Below are 25197 nucleotides of genomic sequence, written 5' to 3' on the forward strand. Positions count from 1 at the left end.
AGAGCTCCAGTTGCTCCACATCTTTGCCAGAATTTGCTGGTGTTTTTAAATTATATATATATTTTTAATTACACCATTCTGGTGGGTGTATAGTAATATCTCAAAGAAAATTTTTTTTAAATTTTCACATAATTTCAGACTGACAGAAAAGCTGCAAGAATAGTACACAGAATTCCTGGATACTCTTCTCCCAGATTCCCCAAATGTTAGCATTTTATTACATTTTCCCTCCCTCTGTCTCTCCCTCCTTCCTTTTTTTTCTCTCTGTCTCGCTACACACACACACACACAAAATTATTTTCTAAACTGGTTAAGTTACAAACATGATGCCCTTTTGCCCCTAAGTACTTTTTTTTTTTTTTTTTATTCTTTTTTTTTTGGCTGTGTTGGGTCTTCGTTGCTGCGTGCGGGCTTTCTCTAGTTGAGGCGAGTGGGGGCTACTCTTCCTTGCGGTGCACGGGCTTCTCATTGCAGTGTCTTCTCCTGTTGCGGAGCATGGGCTGTAGGCTCACAGGCCTCAGTAGTGACGCGTGGGCTCTAGAGCGCAGGCTCAGTAGTTGTGGCTCATGGGCTTAGTTACCCCGCGGCATGTGGGATCTTCCCGGACCAGGGCTCAAACCCACGTCCCCTGCATTGGCAGGCGGATTCTTTTGCTTGTATAATCATGGTACAGTGATCAGAATCAGGAAATTAACATCAAATGATGCTATCATGTAACCTACAGACCTCACTGAGATTTTGTTAATTGTTCCAATAATGTCCTTCATAGTGAAAGAAAATCTAAGATCATGAGTTTCGTTGTCATGTTTCTTTAGTTTCCTTTAATCTGAACGATTTTTGAGTCTGTCTTTGTATTTCATAACATTGACATTTTTGAAAAATACGGGCTTGTTATTTGAGGATTTCCTCTCATTTTGGGTTTGTCTGAAATTTTCTTATAATTACGTTCAGGTTATGCACTTGCGGTGGGAAAACCACCAAGGTGATGCTGAGTTCTTCTCAGTGCATCATATCAGGAGGTACACGCTGTCGGTTTAGTCCCATTACTGACAATGTTAACTTTAATTATTTGATTAAGGTGGTGTCTGCCAAGTTTTCCATTGTAAAGTTACTCTTTTGCCTTTTGTAATTGGAGTATCTGTCTTTGAGACTCTGTTAATATCCTTTTATTCCCCAAACTTCATTTGCTAGTTTAGCATTCACTGATGATTTTTTTTTTTCCTTTTTAATGGTGGGAGTATGGTTTACTAAGCTGTGCCTTAGTACAGGCGCTGGGACTTGCCCATGGTGCTCTTAATGTACAAAGCCCGAACGTTCTGCCAGTTTTTCTTGAGTAATGACACCAGGAAGTTGACAGCTAAGTGGATGTTGTATGCAAGCTCATCATCTGTCATTTTCATGTGGCCAGCAGCCACTGCCAGACACGGCACCTTCTTCATCTGGAACTTGATTGTGGACTTCACTTCATCAACTTTGGCCACCATGTTCTCATTGTGGGTCAGCAGGGAAGGGAACTTGCCAGCCTTATTCAGGCCTGGGCCCAGGATTCGTGGGATCTGCTTGATCATAGACTCTGAAGCCAAAAAGGCATCATACTTCTTGGCCAGCTTCTTGACCAGTTTCTTATTCTTGTTGAGTTTCTTCAGGGCCTTGACGTCCACGTGGGGGATATCCGCAGCCTTGGCCTCGTCACGGTGCTGCTGGCCCCCCAGAACACATACGGAGAACTTGGGGCGGGGAGTGGACTTAAGCCTGACGGTGCCCGAGAAGCGTTTGTCCTTCTGAGGGTCATGTTCTTCAGGCTGATCTGCAGCTCCACCGTCTCCAGAAACTTCCAGCGTTTGTGCTGGTTCCCGTGCAGGACTTCCTGCACCGCCTCGTAGAGGGTGTCTCAGGAGACTTTGCTGCTCGTGGTCCCTCGCGCTGTGATAACTGGAGAAGAGCTCATTGATGATTTTTGCCGGAATCAAATTTTTATTATGATGGTAGGCAAGTGGTGACTTATTTATTTATTTATATCAGAACAGACTTTTAGATTGTTACTTAATTCAGTATGATATTCAAATGGTCTCTGATTTGGCCAGTGAAATGAGAGTCACTTCAAGCTGATTCCAGTGTCCCTTTCACGTTTCCATCAGTCTTTGACCACTTTTTGCTATAAAAAGATATTCCAGGCTCAGCGTAATTTTCCCCTGTCCCAGCCCTGGAATCAGCCATTTATCAAAGGAGACGTCATCCCTTTGGTGGAGAATGGATTTTAGGAATCAGTGTCCGGGTGCTAGATATGCTCATTGGTTCTCGGATGTCAGTGTTTCTCTCATATGCCCTCTCAGAGGACATAACTGGGAAATAGATGTATATACTTGTGTGCCTGTGCACACATTCGTATGCAGATCTGCACTTCTTCCTTCCCCCTCCTCTCTCTTACTCCATTCTTTCCTCCCTTTCCATGTGTCTGTTTGTCTATCTGCCTATCTGTCTATATTAAACCCATGAGTTCACACAGCTGTCTCCAGTCCAATCCAACACTTCCCATTTGTAACTCCCATATTCAACAGTGTGAAACCAGTCTCCGGTTATCCACAGTATGCGTACTCATTGGCTCAATCCTAGAATGTACAAAACTGTTTGAGAATTGCAATCCATGCCTCCGCAAAAAAAGAACCCTATAAATTAGAGTTCAGTATTTGTTTAGAGAACTTTTTGTCTTTAGCCTGAGGGCATATAGTCCAAATGCTATGTTCAAAAGTTAATTGGATTGATTTTTTTTTTTTTTTAACCTTCACTTTTTAATGTGGTTATGTTAGTCATCTGAACTTCATTTTGGTTCGTTGGTTTCTGTTAGTATTTATTTTTAGGGTTTTCCTTCATCCGTATGAATTTTATTTACTATCTTCCTCCCTTTCTCCCTCCCTTCTTCTCTTCCTTCCTGTCTCTCTAGTATGTGGGAAACATTAATGTGGTTCCAAACAAACGTGTGCAAAAAGGAACATTCAGTGAAGTATTAGCGCCCCCCACCCCAATTCCCTCTATCCTTTCCACCCAATTCCTACCCACACCCTGTAGATACCTAATCTTATTATTCTCTGATTTTTCTTCCCTGTGTTTCTTTCTGCACAAATGATCAGATGTGTGTGTGCTTTCTCATGAAGTACTTCTCCCCTTTTTTGAAGGGTGGAATATTACAGATACTCTTTTTTGCACTTTGCTCTTTTCACCGAACAGCATATCTGAGAAATCCCTCCGCATGAGTTCATACACACCCTCCTCATTCTTAACATCTTCATAGTACTCCTCTGTGTGGATGTAGCATAGTTTCTTTTGTTTTCTTTTATTTATTTATTTATGGCTGCGTTGGGTCTTTGTTGCTGAGTGCGGACTTTTAGTTGCAGCGAGTGGGAGCTACTCTTCATTGTGGTGCTCAGGCTTCTCATTGCGGTGGCTTCTCTTGTTGGGGAGCACGGGCTCTAGGCACGTGGGCTTCAGTAGTTGTGGCACACGGACTCAGTAGTTGTGGCTTGAGGGCTCTAGAGCACAGGCTCAGTAGTTGTGGCACACAGGCCTAGTTGCTCTGCGACATGTGGGATCTTCCTGGACCAGGGCTTGGACCCTTGTCCCCTGCATTGGCAGGCGGATTCTTAACTACTGCGCCACCGGAGAAGCCCAGGATATAGCACAGTTTGAGACACGCTTCTACATAGGCATTTAGGTCAATTCCAATACTTGGCAGTTACAATAGAGCACTGAGTAACCCTGTGCATGTGTATTGTTGGGGGTGTATCGTCTGGATAAATTCCTGGAAGTGAGACTGCTCGGTCAAAAGGCAAACGCACGTGTGGTTTTGTTTGCCGTTGCTGGAGTCCCGTCTCTGAGGGTTGCGCTGCCACCAGCATCCTGTGAGGAGGCCTGTTTTCCCAGTCTTGCCAACAGCATGTGTTGTTATATCTCTTAATTTTTGCTGATCTGTTGCTGTCTCAGTGTATTTTTAATTTGTGTTTTTATGAACTTGACGAACTTTTCATATATTTAAGGGCCATGTTTCTTCTGTTGTTGTTAGTTGTCTGTTCATGTGTTTTCACCATTTTCTACTGAGTTTTGGTCTTTTTTCATCTCAATTTACAAGTATTTTTCTTCCAGTTTTTCAGTTCTTTGACTTTGTTTACGGTGTTTTTAAACCATAAAAAACAAGTTGTTTAAAAAATTTTTATTTTAATGTAGTAAAAATTATCACTCTTTTATTGCATATGGATTTTGAGTCACAGTTAGAAAGCCTTTCCCTACACCCAGGTTAAAGAGGAATTCATTCATTCATTTTTTTTTTTTTTTCTAGTACTTATATGAAATCCCCTAGGTATTTTAGGTTATTTTTACTTTTGGGGAAGATTTCTCCAATAAGGCCATAAGTTCCAAGTATTGTTCCTCATTCTGTGCACCTTTCAGATGGTAATTATTTTTTTTCTCTCTCATCTCTACTTTTTTTCCCTAAAATACTTTCCTGAAGTTTTATCACACTGGGTTAGTTTAAACTAACTCTTCATACACGTGATTGTATAAACACATGTTCCTGTGTGTGCTGTGAGAGTTGGGGAGCTGTCTCAAGAATAAGGCATCATAGCAGAGGCGGCACTGGGTTTGCATGCACGGATTCTCCTAGTGCTGTTTACCTGCCATGGACAGGTCCAAAGCCACAGAATTGTTTGCTCCCTTTGACATAGTAATCGCAGAACAGATAATTTATCCTAAGGAAATAATTTAAAAACAGAAAAAAACTAAATGCATGGGAATATTAGTTGAAGTACTATTTCTATTAGTGGAAAAGCTGAAACAATCTAAATGTTTAATAATAAGGTTATAGTTAGGTTAAGCATGAAAAGGCCATTCATTGGATTTTGGAAAATGCAACTGTGAAAAATAATGAAAACTGTGGGAGTATGGAAACATGCCTACGTTTGTTAAGTGAAAAACAAAACCTGTGTCTATCATGATTTTAACTAACAAAGACTTAAACCTGCATAAGAAGGTGAAGTGGACTGTTTAGAGCAAGATGCACTTAGGTGTAGGATAAGAGATGTGGTCTAACCACCAGACGAAAAATCTCAGCAAGAGTATTGTCAGTGGCTTAGGTTCTGTGTGGCGCATCTGTGGAACAGTTTTCAGGAACACTCATAATGAATTGTACTGATCACTTGCTGGAAACTGACATTTTGATACAGGGCAGAAGCCCATCACTGGGGAGCTGAGGAACTCACTGGTTCTGTTTGAAGCTTTCTGAGTTGACTTTGTGAGGAGGATTCTAGTATGCTACTGGTAAACCAGAAGTATCATACTGGGGACTGGGTGATGGTAGGATAGAACCAGGGGTGTGTGGTTAATTCAAGGGTGGGTGAGAGTAGCTGATTCTGTCAGTACAACAGGAAAATACCTCTTAGCACTAATAATCGTGTGGGTGAAATGTTAGAAACTTGATTATAGATACATACTAACTATGCAATATGTTATTTTTCTAATGTGTGCTTACTTTTATTTTTTTTTTAAAGAACCAGCTGCAGTTTAATAGGAATGTTCCTACACATTCAAGCAACTTGGCAATCGGATATTCTTGCCCACATGGAATTAGAATTGACAAACTGAAGCACTCATGCAATGAGTCTTACCATTGTAGAGATTCAGGTTTTAGAGACGGTCCTGACCTAAGCAGTTCTGTTTCATTTTCTGTCATATCAGAAGAGAGACTTAGCTATGCCGTTCATCTAGCCAAAAGGGATGTAAAACGAAGACAACTTGAAGAACATATAAAAGAACACCATCTCAGAAGTCAGCCCCAAATCTTTCAGAAATGTGGACACTCTAACCATAAAATATCTGACCATAGAGTGGAAAGGAAGGAATCAAAGAGTCGGGAAGTCTGTCACGGCAGCCGCCAGCCATCCAAAGTAGAAATTTCCAGCTCAGGTGCCAAGGTATACGTGTACACATCTCATCCAGGACAGTCAGACCTCACCACGCCAAATTCGCCACCCACTCGTGATCCAGGACTTCAGCCACATGCCAGGATAGGTGACCACAAAAGCCTATGCGGACACAAAAGCCTGCTGGAAGTTCAGCGACTCCAGAAAGAGTTGAGCAGTTGTATCCATAAAATTGAAGAATTAACTAAAAAAGGTGAGAAAAATTGGACTCTTGACTTCGAAAAGATGCTATGAGAGGGTATAGTCCAAATACATTCTTCGGGACCCCCGCCCCCGTCACATTCCATTCTCTGCTTCTGTCACTAGACTGAGCACTCGTGACAAGACAGGTGGACTTTGAGTTTGACCAGTGTCTTCTTTTCTGACAAGTTTGCCCCGCCCTAGCCTCTCTTTCCAGCAGAGGCACCTGAAAGAGCCCCTTTCCCTTAGGCTGTACTTGCTAAGTCGACTGACTGAGGGCCCCGCCTAGTGATTGCGGTACCTGTTGTCTGAAGCTTAGGTCTTCTAGCACCTGAGTGCAAATTATCCTGTAATGTGTTGCTTCTGTATCCAGAAGTCCTTCTGGAAAAATTATTTTTAATGTGTTCAGAAAAGAGCATAATACCTGTATATTATAGCTAAAACCAGTTCTAACTTAGGCAGTGTTTAGATGAGCACACAGCAGTGATGGGGAGTTATGGATATACGTATAAAATATCTGACCACAGGGTAGAAAGGAAGGTGTATAATCCTCATATACTGTTCTTTACAGTTTTTCAGTGTTCCCTATGCCCTTGCATTTCCCTGGGGAGTAGAAGATTGATTGCACATGGAAAATATGGGGTAACCATAGCTAACAAGTAGGGGGATCAAGCCTAGCTTTCAGACTGCAAGGAATAGGGAGTTAACATCCAAAGGAGCTACTGTGCTAAGATAACACATAGTCTATAATGATCTTTTGCACTATAAAGTCAAGTAATATATGTATATGTGCACGTATGCGTGTTATGTAAGGAATTTAAGGTGCCTTACGAAAACAGATTGAATAAAATAGAACAAAAATATGTAAATGAGGATATTTTGGCACAGGAAAAAATAAGGAAAGGAAAAACAACATTTATTAGGAATGGGTTACAGATTTGTTTCTGAGCTTCCTCACAGTCAGCTAACCAGGAAAATGTGATCAATTGCAGAATTTACAAAGAAAAAGACAGTTGTCTAAAGAAAAAAATTATACCACGTATTGAGGCTGGAAAAAAATTTCTCTGGTGGGTCTTCATAAAGAGTATGTTGTGTAATATGAACAACTGGAAGATGTTCCTACCTCAGAATAGCAGCAGCGGGTGGCTCGTTTCTCCTGACGTCGCTCGGTGGCGGTCTGCGGCGTGACACCACAGCATAGTTTGTGGAAACCATGCTACGAGGGGAGCAGAGCCTCGAGGCCCGCTGCTCTGGTGATGGGGCCTCGTACAGGGGACCTTTAGAGCAGAGCTGCTCAGGCAGTCTTCCAGAAACAGTTTCTGTGAATGAATCTTTTGAAAATGTGGAGCAGCAGTGTGTACGAGGGTGTGCTTCCTGACAGATAAACGAAGACTTTGGACACGCAAATAATTTTAGCCCTTGGTGTCTTAATATGTTGGCGAAAGGACTTCTCATCTGGGTTCAAGATAAGAGAGTGCAAAAGAAATCTTGCTAAACATAAAAATAGGTCAATAAATGTTTTTTTTAAAAAATAGAAAGCACGGGACTTCCCTGGTGGTCCAGTGGTTAAGATCCTGCACTTCCACTGCAGGGGGCATGGGTTCCATCCCTGGTCGGGGAACGAAGATCCTGCATGCCACGTGACGCGACCAAGAAATTTAATTTAAAAAAAAGCATTATAGATTTGGGTTCAATAGAAAATTTAAAAATAGTGAGAGATGCATAACTGTGGAGTAGGCTGTCCAGTGGGATTTGGTTCAGGGAATTCCTGCCTGGAGGGGAGCTTGATCTAGTTAGTCTTCATGTCTCTTCCATCTCTGAGTCAGGACACAGGCCCACTTGCTGGTTCCTAGTTTTTTGGCTGATGAAAACTGAAATTTTTGGTTATGACAGCTTCATTTTTTTCCTTAATAAAACTAGAGATTGTCAACCTCATTATCTCTTTGAGTAATTGAAGTTTTTATAAGTTTTTAATGTGTGGTTTATAATCCACTTTTGGGGAAAAAATATTTTCAGATCGCATGGAAGAAGCTTTGGATCCAGATGAAGAGCGGAGAATCCGTGTCAGGAGGCAGGAGCAGGCCGTCCGTTCTGCCCGAATGCTCTACGTCCTCCAGCGGCAGGTGCGGAGGCTCAGGGACCGGGGACCTTCTCAGGGAATTCCTGTTTTCCTTTTGTCTCAGGAATATCAGCACCAGAGTATCCTACATGAATTCTGATGTGTTTGTGAGGCCGAATTTCCTGAACACGTGGACAAATAATTCTGCTTCTCGTCCTCTGCCTTTATGTGTGTTTGTGTATTATGTGTATATGGCCAAACTCTTTATTTTATTTTTATCTTTTTAAAAAATTTTTTAAATTTATTTTTGGCTGCCTTGGGTCTTCGTTGCTGCACACAGGCTTACTCTAGTTGCTGCGAGCAGGGGCTACTCTTTGTTGCGGTGCGCAGGCTTCTCATTGCGGTGCCTTCTCTTTTTTTTTTTAATAAATTTATTTGTTTTATTTACTTACTTTTTAAAAATTTTTGGCTGTGTTGGGTCTTTGTTGCTGCATGCGGGCTTTCTCTAGTCGTGGTGAGTGCAGGCTACTCTTCGTTGTGGTGCACGGGCTTCTCATTGCAGTGGCTTCTCTTCTTGCGGAGCACCGGCTCTAGGCACACGGGCTTCACTAGTTGTGGCACACGGGCTCAGTAGTTGTGGCTTGTGGGCTCTAGAGTGCAGGTTCAGTAGTTGTGGCGCATGGGCTTAGTTGCTCTGAGGCATGTGGGATCTTCCCGGACCAGGGATCAAACCCGTGTCCCCTGCACTGGCCAGCAGATTCTTAACCACTGCACCACCAGGGAAGTCCCTGGCCAAACTCTTTAAATACTGGGGGGTTTTTTGTTTTTGTTTTTTTCTTTACTTTTTGGGGTCATAGACTCTTGAGAATCTACTAAAAGCTATGTGTCCTTTCCCCAGAAAAAAATGCTTATACAGCCCATATTTTTGCAGATAAATTTAAGTGGATCAGTTACCCTGAAACCCGTGGTCCCCAGTAATGTACCTTATAGTCTTGAAGGATAGGGACCTTGTTAGTTTCCCATCTGTCTCATGTTTATTGTGTACTAGAAGCTTAGTAGATAGTAAATAGTTTCATTGTCTTTACTAAATAGTAAAGAGTGAAGAATGTGTTAAGTGTCTTTCAGGACACATTGAGTGGCCAATAAGCAGGCATTTACATTTTTTACATTGTGGAAAGAATTTTTAAATATTTGTTTTAACTTTAACGCCTTACTCATTAGTAAGCCTTGAACTCATTTCTGGCCACTTAGCTCACGTGTTAGCCTTATTGCTGAACCCAAAACTGGACTCTTTCATTTAAAAGATAATGCCTGAGTTAGATTTTGTTCTGTATTCTTGTTGGGTTCATTTTGTTTTTAACTCTGCGCTGCTGCCATAAAGATTGTTCTGAAACACGAATCAGAGCTGTGCTTGAAAGATTTGATTGGCTCGCTGTTACTTAGAGGGTGGAAGCTGAATTCTTTAGCCACAGCACTGAAGACGTCCTGATCTGGCTCTCCTACCTTTCCAGAGTCATCTTCACCTTCACTCCTTCATGTTAAATTCCTCTTACATTGGGGACCAAGGGATGGAAGGTGAACCCTGTGTTCTAGTCACCATCTTGAACTGGAAACCAATAGCTACTTTGGGGGTGCATGAATGAAGAGCCTTGTTTCATTTTCAAGTGACTTGAATTAATAAGGGTTATATTTGGGACTTCCTGGTGGCGCAGTGGTTAAGAATCCGTCTGCCAATGCAGGGGACACGGGTTCAAGCCCTGGTCCGGGAAGATCCCACATGCCGCAGAGCAACTAGGCCCGTGAGCCACAACTACTGAGCCTGCACTCTAGAACCCGCGAGCCACAACTACTGAGCCCACGAGCCACAACTACTGAAGCCCATGCACCTAGAGCCCGTGCTCCGCAACAAGAGAAGCCACCACAATGAGAAGCCCGCGCACCGCAACGCAGAGTAGCCCCTGCTCGCCGCAGCTGGAGAAAGCCCGCACGCAGCAACGAAGACCCAACACAGCCAAAAATAAATAAATAAATTTATTTAAAAAATAATAATAATAATGGTTATATTTGGACAAGAGAAAATGTATCCTTTTCTACAGAAAAGATCAGTGGAAAGGTACGAAGTTTTCATTTCTCTCCCCTTTACAAAACAGGTTAAAGAAATCCAGGAAGAATTGGATAAACTGAGTCCACATAAAATTAAACACACTAAGAAGGTATGATGCAATTTAATTATGATTAATACTTACTACTTATAAACTACATTTCCAGTGTTTTGTTAGTATTATGTGTGGGTTCTCTGCACTAATATTATTTTCAGTGCTTGTAGAAACCTGTTAGGGAGTGAGCATCTTACATATTCTGAATTTGGGCTTACCTTCCAAGAAACAGGTTCTGAAAATAGGTTGTTGCTCCTGGTATAAGAAACTGAGCATAAAAGGGAAAAGACTTTGTCATTAGAAAACCTTTAAGCTTTACAATTCCCTTTACTATGAAAAAGTTTTTACAGTAGAAGTTGTTCTTACATAGAAAGAAGATTGGCTATAAATGTTCGTAAGGGTTGGGTTAATGTTTAGAAGTTGTGAGTATTGAAATAACTCTCGCATCTCATTTATTGCCAGTCATGGGCAGTGTCCAGGCTGGCAGCTGCCCATCGAGGAGCCATTCGGGCCTTACAGATGTTTGTTACTCAGTTTACTGACCGGGTGGAGCACCCAGTTCCTACTTGGTGCCAGGAACTGGGCAGTCTCATCCGCCAGCTTTCACTCTGTTCTGCCAAGCTGGAGGCCAATTCTTCTGTCCCTGATGTGGTGATAGATATCCTGCAACAAACTGAGGTATGAGATTGACTCCGATGTTTGTTTAAAGTGCGTTGTTTCTAAGCAGGGAAGTAATGTTTACCATTGCCTAATTTCATTGAGATTCGTGGAGAATACAAGACAAAGCTGGTACCTAATAAATTCAAGCTTTGCAGAGGGCAGAAGAAGCACTTCATTTTAATTTTGTTTTTACAGTCTAGTCTGTATTGTATTTCACTGCTTTGAGAATTGGTGACTTGAGTCTAGAACATATAACAACTCTTAACCAGGTCCATTACTTAAACAGAATGTTCCATACTGTGACCAAAAGAACTTATTAGCATACAAAAGGAAAACAGTAAAGCACTGCTTAGTTTAATGCTTAGATTAGAATATCAGTGTGCAATCTAGGTAGAGTCTTGAAAAAAAGAAACACAAAAATATATGGAAGCAGAGCCTAAAGTCTCGTGCTATGGCTAGAGACTTCTGGAAATCACAACCGGTATGTACTAGTCAGGAATGGATAGTGTTTTTAGTTTTATTGGTGACAAACACAGCAAAAACACTGTGTCCTTAAATCTTTGTAGTTCTTTGAAGTTTGTGGAGTGCTGTCATTTCATCCTTACTGCGTTGCTGTGATTTGCAATAGGTTTTATTACTATTATTTTACAGATTAAAAAAAAAGGTCAGAGACGTGACACAGTTACTTCTCTTGATGGCTGGAAATCCAATGCCTGTTTTCTGACTCCCATGCCACTGTTATTTCCACTGCGCCACACATTTTCATCCACAAATAAAAGGATGGCCTTTCTGTTAGTGTGACACAGTAGGCTGTTGCCTGTAGTGGGAAGAATTCGAGACTAAGTGACAGACCAATTCTACCATTAACTAGCCCTTGGTGATCTTTAAGTCCCCTTCTACCTTTACAGTTTCATTATCCAGCAAATATGTTTGTGATTTACATTGGTTATATTCGTGTGTATAGAACTTACTATCAGGAATGTTATTGTCAAATGGAGACCTTTAGGTAGCATATCAAGTTATGTGGTGCTTTTTAAACTTATCCATAAGAAATATTTATTGGCCAAATGATTTCATTTAGAGGGCATATCTTGCTAATCCTAGAAAGGATCTCAAGAGATATAGTCCCTTTCCCAAATTTTGAGCAGGAGTGCCTTAACATAATGTTTCTTAAATATAATGTTTGTCTCCTCTACATTTGAAAATATCCAGTAGCACAAGAAATTTATTCTTTCTTGTTGATGTGTACTACACCAACCCATAGCTTATTATTTTCTTATTGCCTTACTGTCATCTGAACTAAATGTCCCTGGCTGTGTTCAGTTGTCCTTAACTTGTACTGACTGGAGGGAGACTGGGCCCTTGCTGCCTGGTGATGAGTGGGTACTTGTTAGAGGACATGCCTCTCTTAGAAGGGGTGGAGGGGCACAGATCCCCCCCGTTGTGGTAGATGAGTGACCAGAGCCACTGGACATGCTAAGTTTCCTTTAGTTTATGAAGATGTACATTAAATACAGTCTGTGTGCCCACTTAAAGGATAATTTAAGTTTATGAGGTTTTCATTGAGAATTAAAATGCTTATATAGCGTATAGGATTATATTCTGAAGACTGTGGTTAGTTTTTAAAATAGGAATCCTTAATTTTAGAGTTTGGATGCCTTTAAGAGTGGTCATATTCTTTATTTTTTTGCTATTGGTTTTAGTGAGCTAAACATGTAAAAGAACATGCAGAATTTCTTTTATTAATTGGATTCCTAAATAACCAAGTTTTAAAATTAAGTGACATTTCATTAACAATTAGAGATAGCCATTTAATAATGAGTTCCTCTGGAGTTCCCATTTTCAGTTTTATAATTGAAAAGTTGGACTTTTGTGAGATAAACTAAGAGAATGATTAACTGTTTCATGGCAGGCTTTGGAATCCCTCCTGGAAAAGACACTGTCACCAAAAAAGGCAAAGAAATGTTTCAGTGAAATTCGGAGCAGATTTCCTATTGGTAGCCAAAGGGCCTTAGAGAGATGGCGAAGTACATCACCAAAGAGTGAGAGGAGGCCCTTCGTAGCAAAGGAGATATTTCCACAGGAAACAAGAGGACCTTCAGTGGCGAAGAAGCTTCTTGCTGGTATGTGTCCTAAAGTGTTTATTACAAGATACTTTATTCTTTGAAATTGTCTGGACTGTAACAGTTGCCCACCCCGCCCCGGGTCAGGAGTTAAAGCCTAGTCCACAGTAGGTGCGCTTGAACTAGGATAAAGGAATAGCAACCAAAATGCTTCCTTAGGCTGGAGGCTGGAGTATTTTTCCATAGAGGAGGGTGGAGAAAGTAAAATTCCCGTTTCCTGCATCATAGCGTTTGGGCTAACCAAAGTAAATCCCTGCAGAGCTGGAAGTTAGAGCCCTGTTTTTTTTTTTTTAAGTTTTTTTATTTATGTTTTAACGATAGATATATACATATCTACACAAACACACGTTTGGTTGATATATATGATCTTTTTTTACATAGGTAATAAATTCTCGTTATTCCAATAAGCAGAATTGCAAGCTTACGTGGTGTGCACATTTAAACAGATACTGCCAACTTGCCCTTGAAAATGGGCATACAATTATGTTTTGTTTAGCAGTGACCATCAGTATGTATTTCCCCATATCCTTGCCAAGTACTTTATATAATGAAATATAAGAAATTTCCAGTCTCTTGGTGGAAAATGGTACCTTACTGTTTTATATTGTGTTTCCCTGATGCCTAGTCAGGAAGGTTTTTCTTTCATGTGTTCCTTAGCCTTGTTCATTTCCTCTTCTGTGATTTATCTGTTCATATCCTTTGCCATCTCCCTACTGGGTTCTGTCTTTTGCTTATGGATATATAGAAGTTCTTTATATATTTTGGATCTTAATCCTTTTCTAGTTTACATGTATTGTAAATATTTTCTCTTAGACACTTACTTTTGAATTTTGTTTATGATATCTTTTCTGGCACAGAAAATTTTATTTTTATTATTTATTTTATTTACTTTTTTCAGCTATGCCACGAGGCTTGCAGGATCTTACTTCTCTGACCAGGGATTGACCCTGGACACTGGCAGTGAAAGCACCAAGTCCTAACCTCTGGACTGCCAGGGAATTCCCAGAAAATTTTAATTTTGTAGGCAAAATCATCATTCTTTCCTACATATTTTAATATTTTAAGAGGCAGTTCTTTCCTCTTTGTTGTTGTGCTTTTTCAAAATTTTGCTGATGGTGATTGCTTATCTTCAGAGGAATTTAGAATGAGCTTGTCAAGTTCCATGAAAAATGCTATTGGGAGTTCGATTGGTATTACACTGAGTTCATAAATTAATTAGGAGAGGAATGACATCTTTACAATATGATCCTATCAATTTATTCATGCCCCTTTTCCATCCCTTCAGTTGAATTTTATAACTTTCTGCATATGATAATCCCTGACGTAGGAATATATAGGAATTCCTAAATTTCTTGTTAGGTTTATTTCCAGTTTTTATTGCTATTGTGAATGGGATCTTTTTTTAAAATTACATTTTGAAATTGGTTATTGCTACTTATAGGAGAGCTGTTGGATGTGTACATTGCTCTTATATCTGACACCTTGCTGAAATCTTTAATTTGTTATGGTACTGTATTTCATTGGTTCCAAGGTATACATTTGAACATTTCTGAAATTGGGATGCATTCTTAAATTGATGATATCTTACAATTACTTGACGATATTTTAAAATTTCCTGTCGGTACATAAAATAATGATATGTCTTGTACTTGATATTTCAGATTTGATGAAATATGAGATTTTGTTAATTTTAATGTATTTTTCCAGATAGATGAGCTCACTTAAGTTTTGCCTCTCTCTTTGCAATTTTTATACCTTTCTTTTTTCCTCTTTCTGCTTTATTGAATGGATTTTAATTCAGGGTAATATTGAATAATAGCTGTAATGGTGGACATCAACTCCCCTTGCGTGCCCCCCCCTTACCAGTTTAAAGGGAATGTTTTTTCATGTGTGATGCTGACTATTGATTTTTGGCAAATCTGCATATGAAGTTAAGGAAATTTTCTTCTGTTCCTGTTTTGCTAAGAGATTTTCTTTTCCTCTTTTTTTTGCCTTCTTAAACTGACATATATACATTGATAGTATTTTAAAATAGTTTTAAGATTTTAATATTGAATTTTTTAATATGCCATTTATATCAGAGTGTGGATGAATCCAGTAAACTAGTTTCCCTTCTTTTAATTGAAGTGGAATGTACAGATAGAAAAGTGCACTATAAATTTACAGCTCAATTATCAGAAAACAAACATTTGTGTATGGCCACCACCCAAGTCAGGAAATGGAACATTACAAGCGCTAAGAAATCCCCCTAGACTCTCCTCTTCCAACCTCCTTCCCCTGCTTCTTCCCCTCTATTAACTATCACTGTGATTTTTAATGCTGTACTTTGTTTTTGCCTGATTTGGAACTTTATAAAAAATAGAATCACACAATTGGTATTTTCTTGTGAGTGGCTTCTTCCACTTACCACTTTGTGAGATTCATCTGCTCTGTTTGTGTAGCTGTGATTTGTTTATGTTCATTGCTGTATTCCATTGTATGAATATATGACCATTTATTTATCTATTCTATTGTTTTAATCATTGGGTTTTTTCCAGTTTGGGGTGATTATAAGGGAAACTACTGTGATCGTTTTTATATATGTCTCTTGGTACATGTGTGCCTGTGTTTCTGTTGGGTTTATTCCCAGGAGTATAATTGTTAGGTCATCAGGATATGTATTTGTTCAACTGTAATCAAGATTTTTTTCAAAGTAGTTTTATCCTTTTATATTCCAACCAACCGTGTATAAGAACAGTTGCTACACATCCTTGCCAGCCCTTGTTATTAGTTTTTAAAATTTTGGCGACCTGGTTGATGTGTAAGGCTGTCATTGCGGTTTTAGTTACATTTTCTGGATGTTTAATGGTGAGTACTTCTTCATATATTTATTGGCCATTTACATGTCTTCTTTTGTGAAGTGCCAGTTCAAGTCTCTTGACCAGTCCTCCCTCCCTCTCTCGCTCTCTCATTTTCTATTCCCTTTTTTCCTTTCTCTCTCTCTCCTTTTCTTTATTGATTTGTAGGAGTTCTTTGTAGGAGTATTCTACATAGGACCCTTTCTCAGTTACCTGTGTTGTAAATATCCTCATAGAAATAAGATGTAGCTTGCTTTTAAATGTTGCTGTGGTGTCTTTTGATGGACAGAATTCTAAATTTCACTGTATTCCAATGTAGCAATCTTTTCCTGTATAGGTTTTTTGTTGCTGTTGTTGTTGTTATTTTTTGTTTTTTTGGTTTGTTTTTGGATCCTGTTTAAGAAGCTTTTCCTTATGCCAAAATTAAGAAACTACTTTCCTATGTTATTTCCTAAAAAAGGTTCATTTTCTTCCGGGTGGATATCTAGCTGAGCTAGCACTCTTTGTTGAAAATATTCTTTCCCCGCAGTGGCATACAGTGTCACTTTTGTCATAAGTTGTGTCCACATATGTGTGGGTCAGTTTCTGGGTCCTCTGTTCTCTTCCACTGATTTATTTGTTGGTTCTTATGCTAGTGTACACTATCTTACTTAACTATTCTAAGTCTTGATATCTAGTAGAACAGCTTTTGTCACCTGTTCTTCCAGAATGTCTTGGCAAATCTTGACCCTTGGTATTTCCATAGAAATTTTAGGATCAGAATTTGTTAATTTTCATCCCCTCCCCCTCCAACAACAAACAACCTATTGGAATTTTGGTGAGGAATTGTTATCTTTACAATATTATATTTCCCAATCCACCAGCAGGGTATGTATACCTCCATTCATTTAGGTTGTCTTTAAATACTCTCAGTAACTTATAATGTGTGTGTACGTTTGTTCATCTTTATTTAGAATTGTTTCTTGGTATTGCTATTTTCAGTGCTCTCAGTGCTTTCAGTAAATGATGTCTTTTTAAAAATTTAATTTTTAATGAATATTGTGGATATACAGACATATAGTCGATTTTATGTGTTGATCTTATATCTAGCAACCTTGCTAAGCTAATTTATTTCTAATAATTTATGGGCAGATTATTTGTGTTTTGCAGTGTATATAGTCATGTCATCTATGAATATAACCATTGGTTTATTTCCTCCTGTTCCAATCTTTATTCCTTTTATTTCTTTTTCTTCTGTGGTTTTCTGGTTTTATTTCCTTGATCTGTAGATTACTGATATAAAGGTATGTTAAAGTCTCTTGAGACTTTTAAAATTTCTCTTTGTATTTCTATTCATTTTTGTTTTGTACATTTTGAAGTTGTGCTGTTAGATGCATAAGCGTTCCTTACTGATAAATCTTTTTTCTGTGGATTTTGTATGTTATTATTAAATATCTCTCTTTGCCTTTTTAATGTCATTCACTTTGGATTCTGTTTTGTTTGATATTAATATTGTTTCATCTACCTAACTTGTTTGGCATTTACCTAGAATACCATTTTCCATCCCTTTATGTTCAGTTTTTCTTTGCTCTTTTATTTTAAGAATGTCTCTTGTAAATAGTTTACTGTTGGTGTTTTTAACCCTGTTGTAGAGTTCTATATTTAACCTACTTACATTTACTGAGATTAATAGCACATTTGAACTTCTTTCTACCTTATTTTTTGTTTTCCACTTGCCACTTTTTTTTCCTTTGTTGTAATTTACTATGTTAATCAAGTTGTTCTTGTTTCATTTTGTTTCCTCTACTGATTTGAAAGTTATTTATCAGTCTGGTTTTCATTTATTTCTCAATCTAAACTAATTCTGTGGAAATCTGTAGCTTAATGCACTGCCTCTATCATGAATGTAACAAAACCTAACTTACTCAGTTACTATTAGATATTTACTCACTCTAATGTGGTGTTCTGTTCCCTTCATTGGTAGGCAGGTAGAACTAATATAGCATCTTACTTCTAACCAGAAGGCTGCCTTTGCCAGCCTTTCTCTCAGGACAGGTGTGATGTCTGTTTGCCGCTGTATCCTCTGTGGTAGCCCCAAGGCCGACACATAGTTAGGCATTTAAATGAGTGACTGTGAAGAAGTGAAATAGAACAAGAAAAGGCCTCTGAGCAGCAAATCACAGTAACCTGAGTTCTGGGTGCTCATTTATGATACTCTGGAGGGAATGTGGAGAACTTTCCAGGCCTGCACGTGGAGATGTGTTCCCTAAATGAGTTAAAAGATGAGAGGCGCCCATAACTGAGTTGTGAAAGATGAGGACCAGATTCAGAGAGAGAAGTTGGGAAACCTGCTAATATAAAACTCACTGTAGGCACCAGTATGGGAAAGCAGGAAGACAGACCACCGTGGGAAAAACAGGGACCAGAAAGACCTCACTCTAGTCCCAGCTCCACCAGTTTGTGATCCTGGGTTGATGACTTAATCTCTCTGAACCTTCATTTTTTTTCATCTGTGACTGGGGATAATACAGGCATACCTTATTTTTTTGTGCTTCACTTTATTGTGCTTCACAGATACTGTGCTTTTTACAAATTGAAGGTTTGTGGCAACCCTGCATTGTCAGGTGATGGTTAGCATTTTTTAGTGATACAGTATTTTTTAATTAAGGTGTATACATTTTTTAAAGACATAAGGCTATTGCACACTTAATCGACTACATACTACATGGTGTAAACATAACTTTTATGTGCACTGGGAAACCAAAGCATTTGTGTGACTCGCTTTATTGTGATATTTGCTCTATTTTGGTGGTCTGGAACCGAACCCGCAAGATCTCTCAGGTACGCCTGTGGTCCTTATCCGATGTAACTGACTTAGTTGTTGTAAGTAGCAAATTAGATAATTCATCAAGAATTAAGTGAGCTTCAGTTATCTGGAAAATGTGTTTATGTGGAACAGCTCCGTAGTTCCTGACAGGGCAGAATGAATGGGCCTGGCCCTGGACTGAGAGAGTCAGAAGATGTGACTCTGCTGCTTGCTGACCTTGTGACCTTGAGTAAAGCACTTAACTGTTACTTCCTCACCTGAAAAATCGTAGTAATCGTTGCCCCACCTGCTCTGTGTGTCATGGTGAGCGTCAGATGTGAATGTGAATTGTGTTAGAAACTGAAGAAGTGTGCAGATGTCAGGGCTGATCATAAAATCACTGTCGTTATCGTCGTTACAAATTGAGGTATTTTGGTTAGCTACTTTGCAAATTTAATACAGTTGCTCATGGGGAAGGATATGGTAGCCCTCTTATTTTTATTTATTTTATTGGTATTTTTTTGGTCTTTATAATCTGGATTTCAGAAGGTTGCAGTTTCTGTTTCTGTTTTAGATCTCACTTTACCTAATTCCTCCATTCTGAGTTCCTAAGGTCTCCTCTTCCCAACGCCCCCCCCCACCCCTAAAAGTCATAGGGAGCCACTTGGGTGGAAAACCCCGTCTTTTCAGTTGGGATATATGTGTGAGCCTGATTTGATCTTGTGATTTATGTAATTGTTGGCTGGCGTGTTTCTTTAGCGGCTTCTGAAATGTTCTTGTAGTGGTTGATTGCATTAATATAACTTGTCAGATGTAAGGATGCTGGTTCCCTCCCCATCACCAGCAATGTCCTCAAACTCAGCTGCCCCTGGAGCTTGTACTACATTTGCAGTTGATTTATGCAAATCAGAACTGAAAAGGCATCAGGACCTAGAGGTCAGAGTTGCCTTGCTATATGTAAACTTGGGGATTAATAAATAAGTTTTAGACTGAGGATTTAGTCTAAGCATTCTTTCCTTCCAATTTATGTATCCTTACTGCGTAACTTCCATGACCTTGAAAAGTACCAGATTTAAAAAGTGATGCAAGGAGAATCTGGCCTTTGGCCAGATTAAAGTAGTCTAAATGTAGTTTAGACTACTCTTAAAGTAGTTAAAGTAGTCTAAATGTAGTTTTCCTTTTATTATGAAATATTTAAAACATATAGAAAAAGAAGGAAAATAATAAATACCTGTATATCTACTAGCCAGATTTAACAAACTTTAACATTTTTGTTTTATTTGCTTCAGAATTTTTTTTGGAAATAAAATATGACAGCTACAGTTGAAGTGCCTTTTATATTTCTCTCCCCATTCTATACCCCTCCCTCCCTCACCAGAGGTTACTTTTGTTATTATAATATGGACCTGCCCTGTTTTTATACTTGTACTGCTTATGTTTCTATCCATAAACAATATAAAGTATTGTTTCATATGCTCTGCGTTTCATGTCAGTGATATCTTACAAATGCAACATTTGCAGTTTGCTTTCCCCTCCACTTACGTTTGTAAGACTTGTTCATATTTATACATGAATTCTAATTTATTAATTTAACCACTGGATAGGTTTCCCTTGTATGAATATACCATAGTTTATTCTCAGTTCTTATTGATGGACATTTGGGTCGTTTCCATTTTTTTGCTGTTACGAACACTGATGAAGTGAATATCTGTGTTCATGTCTTCCTGTGTAAGCGTGAGGGTTCCTCTAGGCTGAGTCTGTGCCCAGGAGTGAAACTGCTGGGTGACAGTGTGGGTGAGTCTTCAAGTAGCTGTGCCAGTTTACTCCTGCACTAGTAGCTTGTAAGAGTACTTGTTTTTCTACATCCTTGTTTGTACGTGGTATTGTCACATTAAAAATTTCCCCCTAATCTGGTGGATGTGAAATGGTACCTCATTGTCTTAATTGCGATTTTTCTGATTACTGATGATCATCTTTTCATGTTTTTATTGACGGTTCAGATTTTCTCTCTAAATTGCCATTTTCTATCCTTTGCCTGTTTCTCTATTGGATTGTTTGTTTTTCTTATAGATTCTTAGGCGTTCTTTACATATTCTGGATATTAAGCCTATATTAGTTATATGCATTACAGAGATCTACTTCCAGACTCTGGCTTGTTTGTGACTTTATGGTGTCTTTTTGTCAAAAGGAAGTTGTAGTTTCATGTAATTAAGTTTAAATATGTTAACATTATATTTGACTTTAAGAAAGCCTTTTCTGCCCTGATGTCATAATCATATTCTCTTATATTTTCTTCTAAAATCTTTAAAGTTTTCCTTTCACATTTAGGTTTTTATTCCATTTAGAATATAAGTGTTCAGTTTGAGGCAAGGATCCTCATGCTGAACAGTTAAATTTTTATTTTGTTACCTATGGATACTAATAATTTCAGCACTATTTATTGAACAATCCAGTTCATATCCACTGATTCGTCATACTGCCTTTGTCATATCCATCCTGCTTCATTGGTTTCTGCCTGTTCCTGTATCATTCCCACACTGCCTTAATTATTACAGCTTTATCACGAACACTTTATCTCTGGGAAAATAAGACTCCCACCCCTGCCCTATTCCCCACTTTATTGTTCTTCAGAATTATTTGGGCTATCTTGGGATTTTACACTTCATAAGAATTTTAGCATTAACCTGTTTAGATCCACAAAAAAATCTGTTGGGATTTTAATTGAACTTGCATTTGAAATTGTAGGTCACTTTGGGGAGAATTGACAGCTTTACAGTATTTTTTCATTCATGAATACAATTAATCCAGATTTTCTTTCATGTCCTTTAAAATACCTTTGAATTTTTTCTGTAAAAGTCTTGTACATCTTTCATTAGATTTCTTCCTTAGTGCTTTACAGTTTAGTTGCTAATGTTAATGGGGTATTTTTTCTCTTATATTTCCTCAAATTAGTTATTTTAATGTGTGGGAATGATATTGAGTTTTGTATATTTTTCTTCTTTTATCCAGAAACCTTGCTGAACTCTATTCTTAGTTGTAATTGCTTATCTGTAGATTCTCTTGGATTTTTTTTCTATGTAGGAAATATCTCATCTTCAAATAAAGACAGTTTTACTTTCTTTTCCACTGCAGGTTGTATGTCATGTATGGAGTTCAGACTTTATTCTGTATCAAATTAGGAGCCATTGAAGGTTTTGAGAAGTGATATTTAAATATTTACATTGAAAAAAATAGTTATGGTAGCCAGGAGAAGGTGTGATGGAAGATAAAGAAGGGGTCAGTTAGAAGAGGCTATTGTTACAGTCATAGGATATTGCAAGCCTGACCTTGGGTAGTGGCAGAAGGGAAGGAAGGACAAGAGATATTTAAGAATTAGGATCTGAGGGACCGGGTGAATAAGTAAATGTGGGAGGTGAGATTCAGGGAGTCAGCCATGGCACTTAGGTTTCTGCTTGTAGAACTGCAGTAGGAGTCATAGGATTAGGAGCAACTTTGACAGCAAAACACCTCAGTTTTTAACAGGGTATTGTGAGCTTATCTGTCTCTAGATAATCATTCTCACTTGATTTGAGCAGCATTTCCTTCAGTTTTTCCTTCTGAAATCTCCATGTAGATAAGTATCAACCTGATACAGAGCTTCCAGTGACCCAGGGGTTGGAAAACGAGCTTGATGTATTAGATGCGGATATCCTTCCGGAAGAAGCTCCATCTATTGTAGACCAGAATGCGAACTTCAAAGAAGAGGCATTAGCCCTGGCAAAAACAAGAGCAGGGAAAAAGAAGCTTGTGACTGAGAATGTGCCACCCTCTAGGAAGAAAGATACTCTGGCACCGGCAAGACTACAGCAAGTATGAAATCACTCCTTTCTTCTGGCCCATTTGTATTAATATGACATTGTCCAAGGTCACACAGGCTGGTAAGGGGTGGAGCTAGGATTTGAGTTCTCAGGCATTTGAATGCCAGAGCCGTTGAGTCCAACTATCTAAACTAAGCTGACTTAGCTCCAGGTCGTTTTTATTTTTTAACAAAAAACAACAAGTTTTAATAGTGTTACTAAGGGCAGGACATTCTTTCTTGTCCTGGTTTAGTAAGAGCCTAACTATTTTGATACCAAGGTCTTCACTGAGTAGGCTATTTTAAAATTCAGGTTTTTTCTGCTTCTGATTTGGAAGTGTGAAGTTTGAGGGGATTAAGATTTCCTGCTAAAGATAAATATCGATAAATATTTGATATTGAAAGGCATCTTAGGGTGAGTACTTTCTAATATGGCTTTGGGAGCCAGCTGGCTCGAAAGTACATTATATTTTAAGCTTCTATCTAAAATTTAACTTAAGGCCCTACCACTGGAGAACTGGCCACAAGACCACCTCCTAATCTAAATACCCTTAATGTAGTTACTCCCATTTGATGGGTTGTCCAGAGGCTTATGTAACAAACCTGCATATTGTCAGGTGACCCCAGAAAAAGGATATTGGCAGTTATCACCTGTTACTGGTAGATCATGGATTAAGATCGTCTCTATTCCTTTTCAAACAAACTCTTAAGGGGGGTCATTGGGAAATCAGGATTCAGCCTGTATAAATTCAGCCTGGTGCTCTTCTCCGAGGCAGCCTCATCCTCTACAGCGTTTTACAGTAGTCATTCTATTTAGATGGCGTATGCCTTTCTGCCTTCACCGTCGTACTCCTCCTCCATTAGCCCTTTTAATCTTCTAGAAATTCGCGAAGATATTAGCTCCCGTTTTACAGATGGGAAGCCTAAGACTCAGAGATGTATTTTAACCAAGAATGTTTTACGATTTACCTCTTTTGTTTAGTTAGGAAAAATTAATATATATATATATATATATATATATATATATATATATATGTATATGTATATATAAAGACGGCCAAGCCAGGGATTCCAGTTTTATGCCTCCACCCCTCTCCCCACAACCAAGGTTGTTTCAGTGTAATTTGTACCCTCCCCAAATTTCTGCTACACTGCTTTCCACTTAGGTTTTTGCTGAATGGGTGTATGAACATCATAGGGCCATTTGAAGCTTCAGTAAGCCAGAGGTTACAGCCAGTTTCTTTGATACCCGTTTGGCTTTATAATTCATAGTTATCTCTTGCAGGGACTCCACAAAGCTGGAAAAAGTAGACCACCCCAATGTTACAGCAAAGGCAGGTTGCAACGGACAACAGTCTCCTCCAGGTTAAAAATGAACCAGCAGCCTGTGAAGAACCATAGGGCTCCTTGGATACCTCCAAACCCCACATCCCCGCTGGCATCTCCTAAATGGTATGTAAAAATTCACGGCACCATTTGGGTATGTGACTTTATTTTCCTCCACAGATCAAAGGTGACCTACTCCTTAGAGCAAATAAAGCAGCATCTTTAGTTCCCATTAAGGAGAAAAGCTTATTTGGATGAGTAATATATACATGAGACATTTTTTGCTAGAAGCCTATTGGTTCCTCTTTCCTACCTGGCTACGGGTAGAGTAACTCCCACGGGTCACCCCAGTACCCTGCGGACATGTTCACCGTATGGAGGATCATGGGCTGCCCTTCACTTGTCTCTTCACCCAGTGGATCCTAGTTACTTGAGGCCAGGAACTGTGCCTTCCTTATATCTGAATGTACGGTGCCTGATGTAGTAAATCTTAGTAGACATTTAGTAAATTTTTGCTGAGTGAATGAATATTTAAAAATAATTCCTATTCCAAGTCAAGACAATATGAATTATAAAACCATGCAAATCTCATAGACGCTGTCCTGACCGCAGGGGACAGTTAGGATAATGCTGACATTACTGCCTTGTCACCCTCACTCACAGCACATGGAGAATGAGGACCCGCCATTCCACGGAGCTGGGGAGAAGGCATTGTCCTTCAGGGGCAGCAGAGTCCAGTTAGGTGGGAGTAGTCTTTGGGGAATTGGTTAAAAGCAAAGGGAAGGACTTCCCTGGTGGCGCAGTGGTTAAGAATCCGCCTGCCAATGTAGGGGACATGGGTTCGAGCCCTGGTCAGGGAAGATCCCACATGCCGCGGAGCAGCTAATCCTGTGCGCCACAACTACTGAAGCCCGCGCACCTAGAGCCCGTGCTCTGCAACAAGAGAAGCCACCTCAACGAGAAGCCCGCGCGCTGCAACGAAGAGTAGCCTCGCTCGCCACAACTACAGAAAGCCCGTGTGCAGCAACGAAGACCCAACGCCGCCAAAAATAAATAAATAAATTTATAATATATATATATATATATATATATATATATATATATATAGAAAAAAAAATAAAAGTGAAGGGGAGCTTGTATACCGTGAGACAGTGGTTCTCAAAAGCACAATGGAAAGGGGCAGGAGGTAGGACAGTAGAAGGAAGGCAGCCAAAAGTAGTAATGGGGGGAGGAGAACAAGTGAGAAGATAGGTGACTTGAAGGGTTC

At 39.2% G+C, this 25197-nt stretch overlaps 1 protein-coding gene and 1 pseudogene across 13 annotated transcripts in view; one reads left to right on the top strand and one right to left on the bottom strand.

The window, feature by feature from the left end:
* The window catches only part of KIAA0753, a 69952-nt gene that overhangs the window by 16942 nt on the left and 27813 nt on the right, over positions 1 to 25197 (top strand). For 11 of the 12 annotated variants that reach the window (XM_082443840.1, XM_082443839.1, XM_082443843.1 and 8 more), the window contains 7 exons: positions 5538 to 6162; positions 8166 to 8272; positions 10359 to 10421; positions 10827 to 11042; positions 12937 to 13147; positions 22383 to 22618; positions 23890 to 24056. In XM_082443840.1, coding sequence (XP_082299966.1) covers positions 5538 to 6162; positions 8166 to 8272; positions 10359 to 10421; positions 10827 to 11042; positions 12937 to 13147; positions 22383 to 22618; positions 23890 to 24056 — 1625 coding nt within the window. Of the gene's footprint in view, positions 1 to 1866; positions 1986 to 5537; positions 6163 to 8165; positions 8273 to 10358; positions 10422 to 10826; positions 11043 to 12936; positions 13148 to 22382; positions 22619 to 23889; positions 24057 to 25197 lie in introns of those variants that run through there. The other variant, XM_082443846.1, reaches the window with a different exon arrangement.
* LOC309651201 (large ribosomal subunit protein uL1 pseudogene) lies at positions 1206 to 1948 on the bottom strand (annotated as a pseudogene). Its single transcript has one exon. The product of its transcript is annotated as a large ribosomal subunit protein uL1 pseudogene (transcript).

The sequence above is a fragment of the Balaenoptera physalus genome (assembly GCF_965194825.1).
Source record: "Balaenoptera physalus genome assembly, chromosome: 20".
Classification (NCBI taxonomy): Eukaryota; Metazoa; Chordata; class Mammalia; order Artiodactyla; family Balaenopteridae; genus Balaenoptera; species Balaenoptera physalus.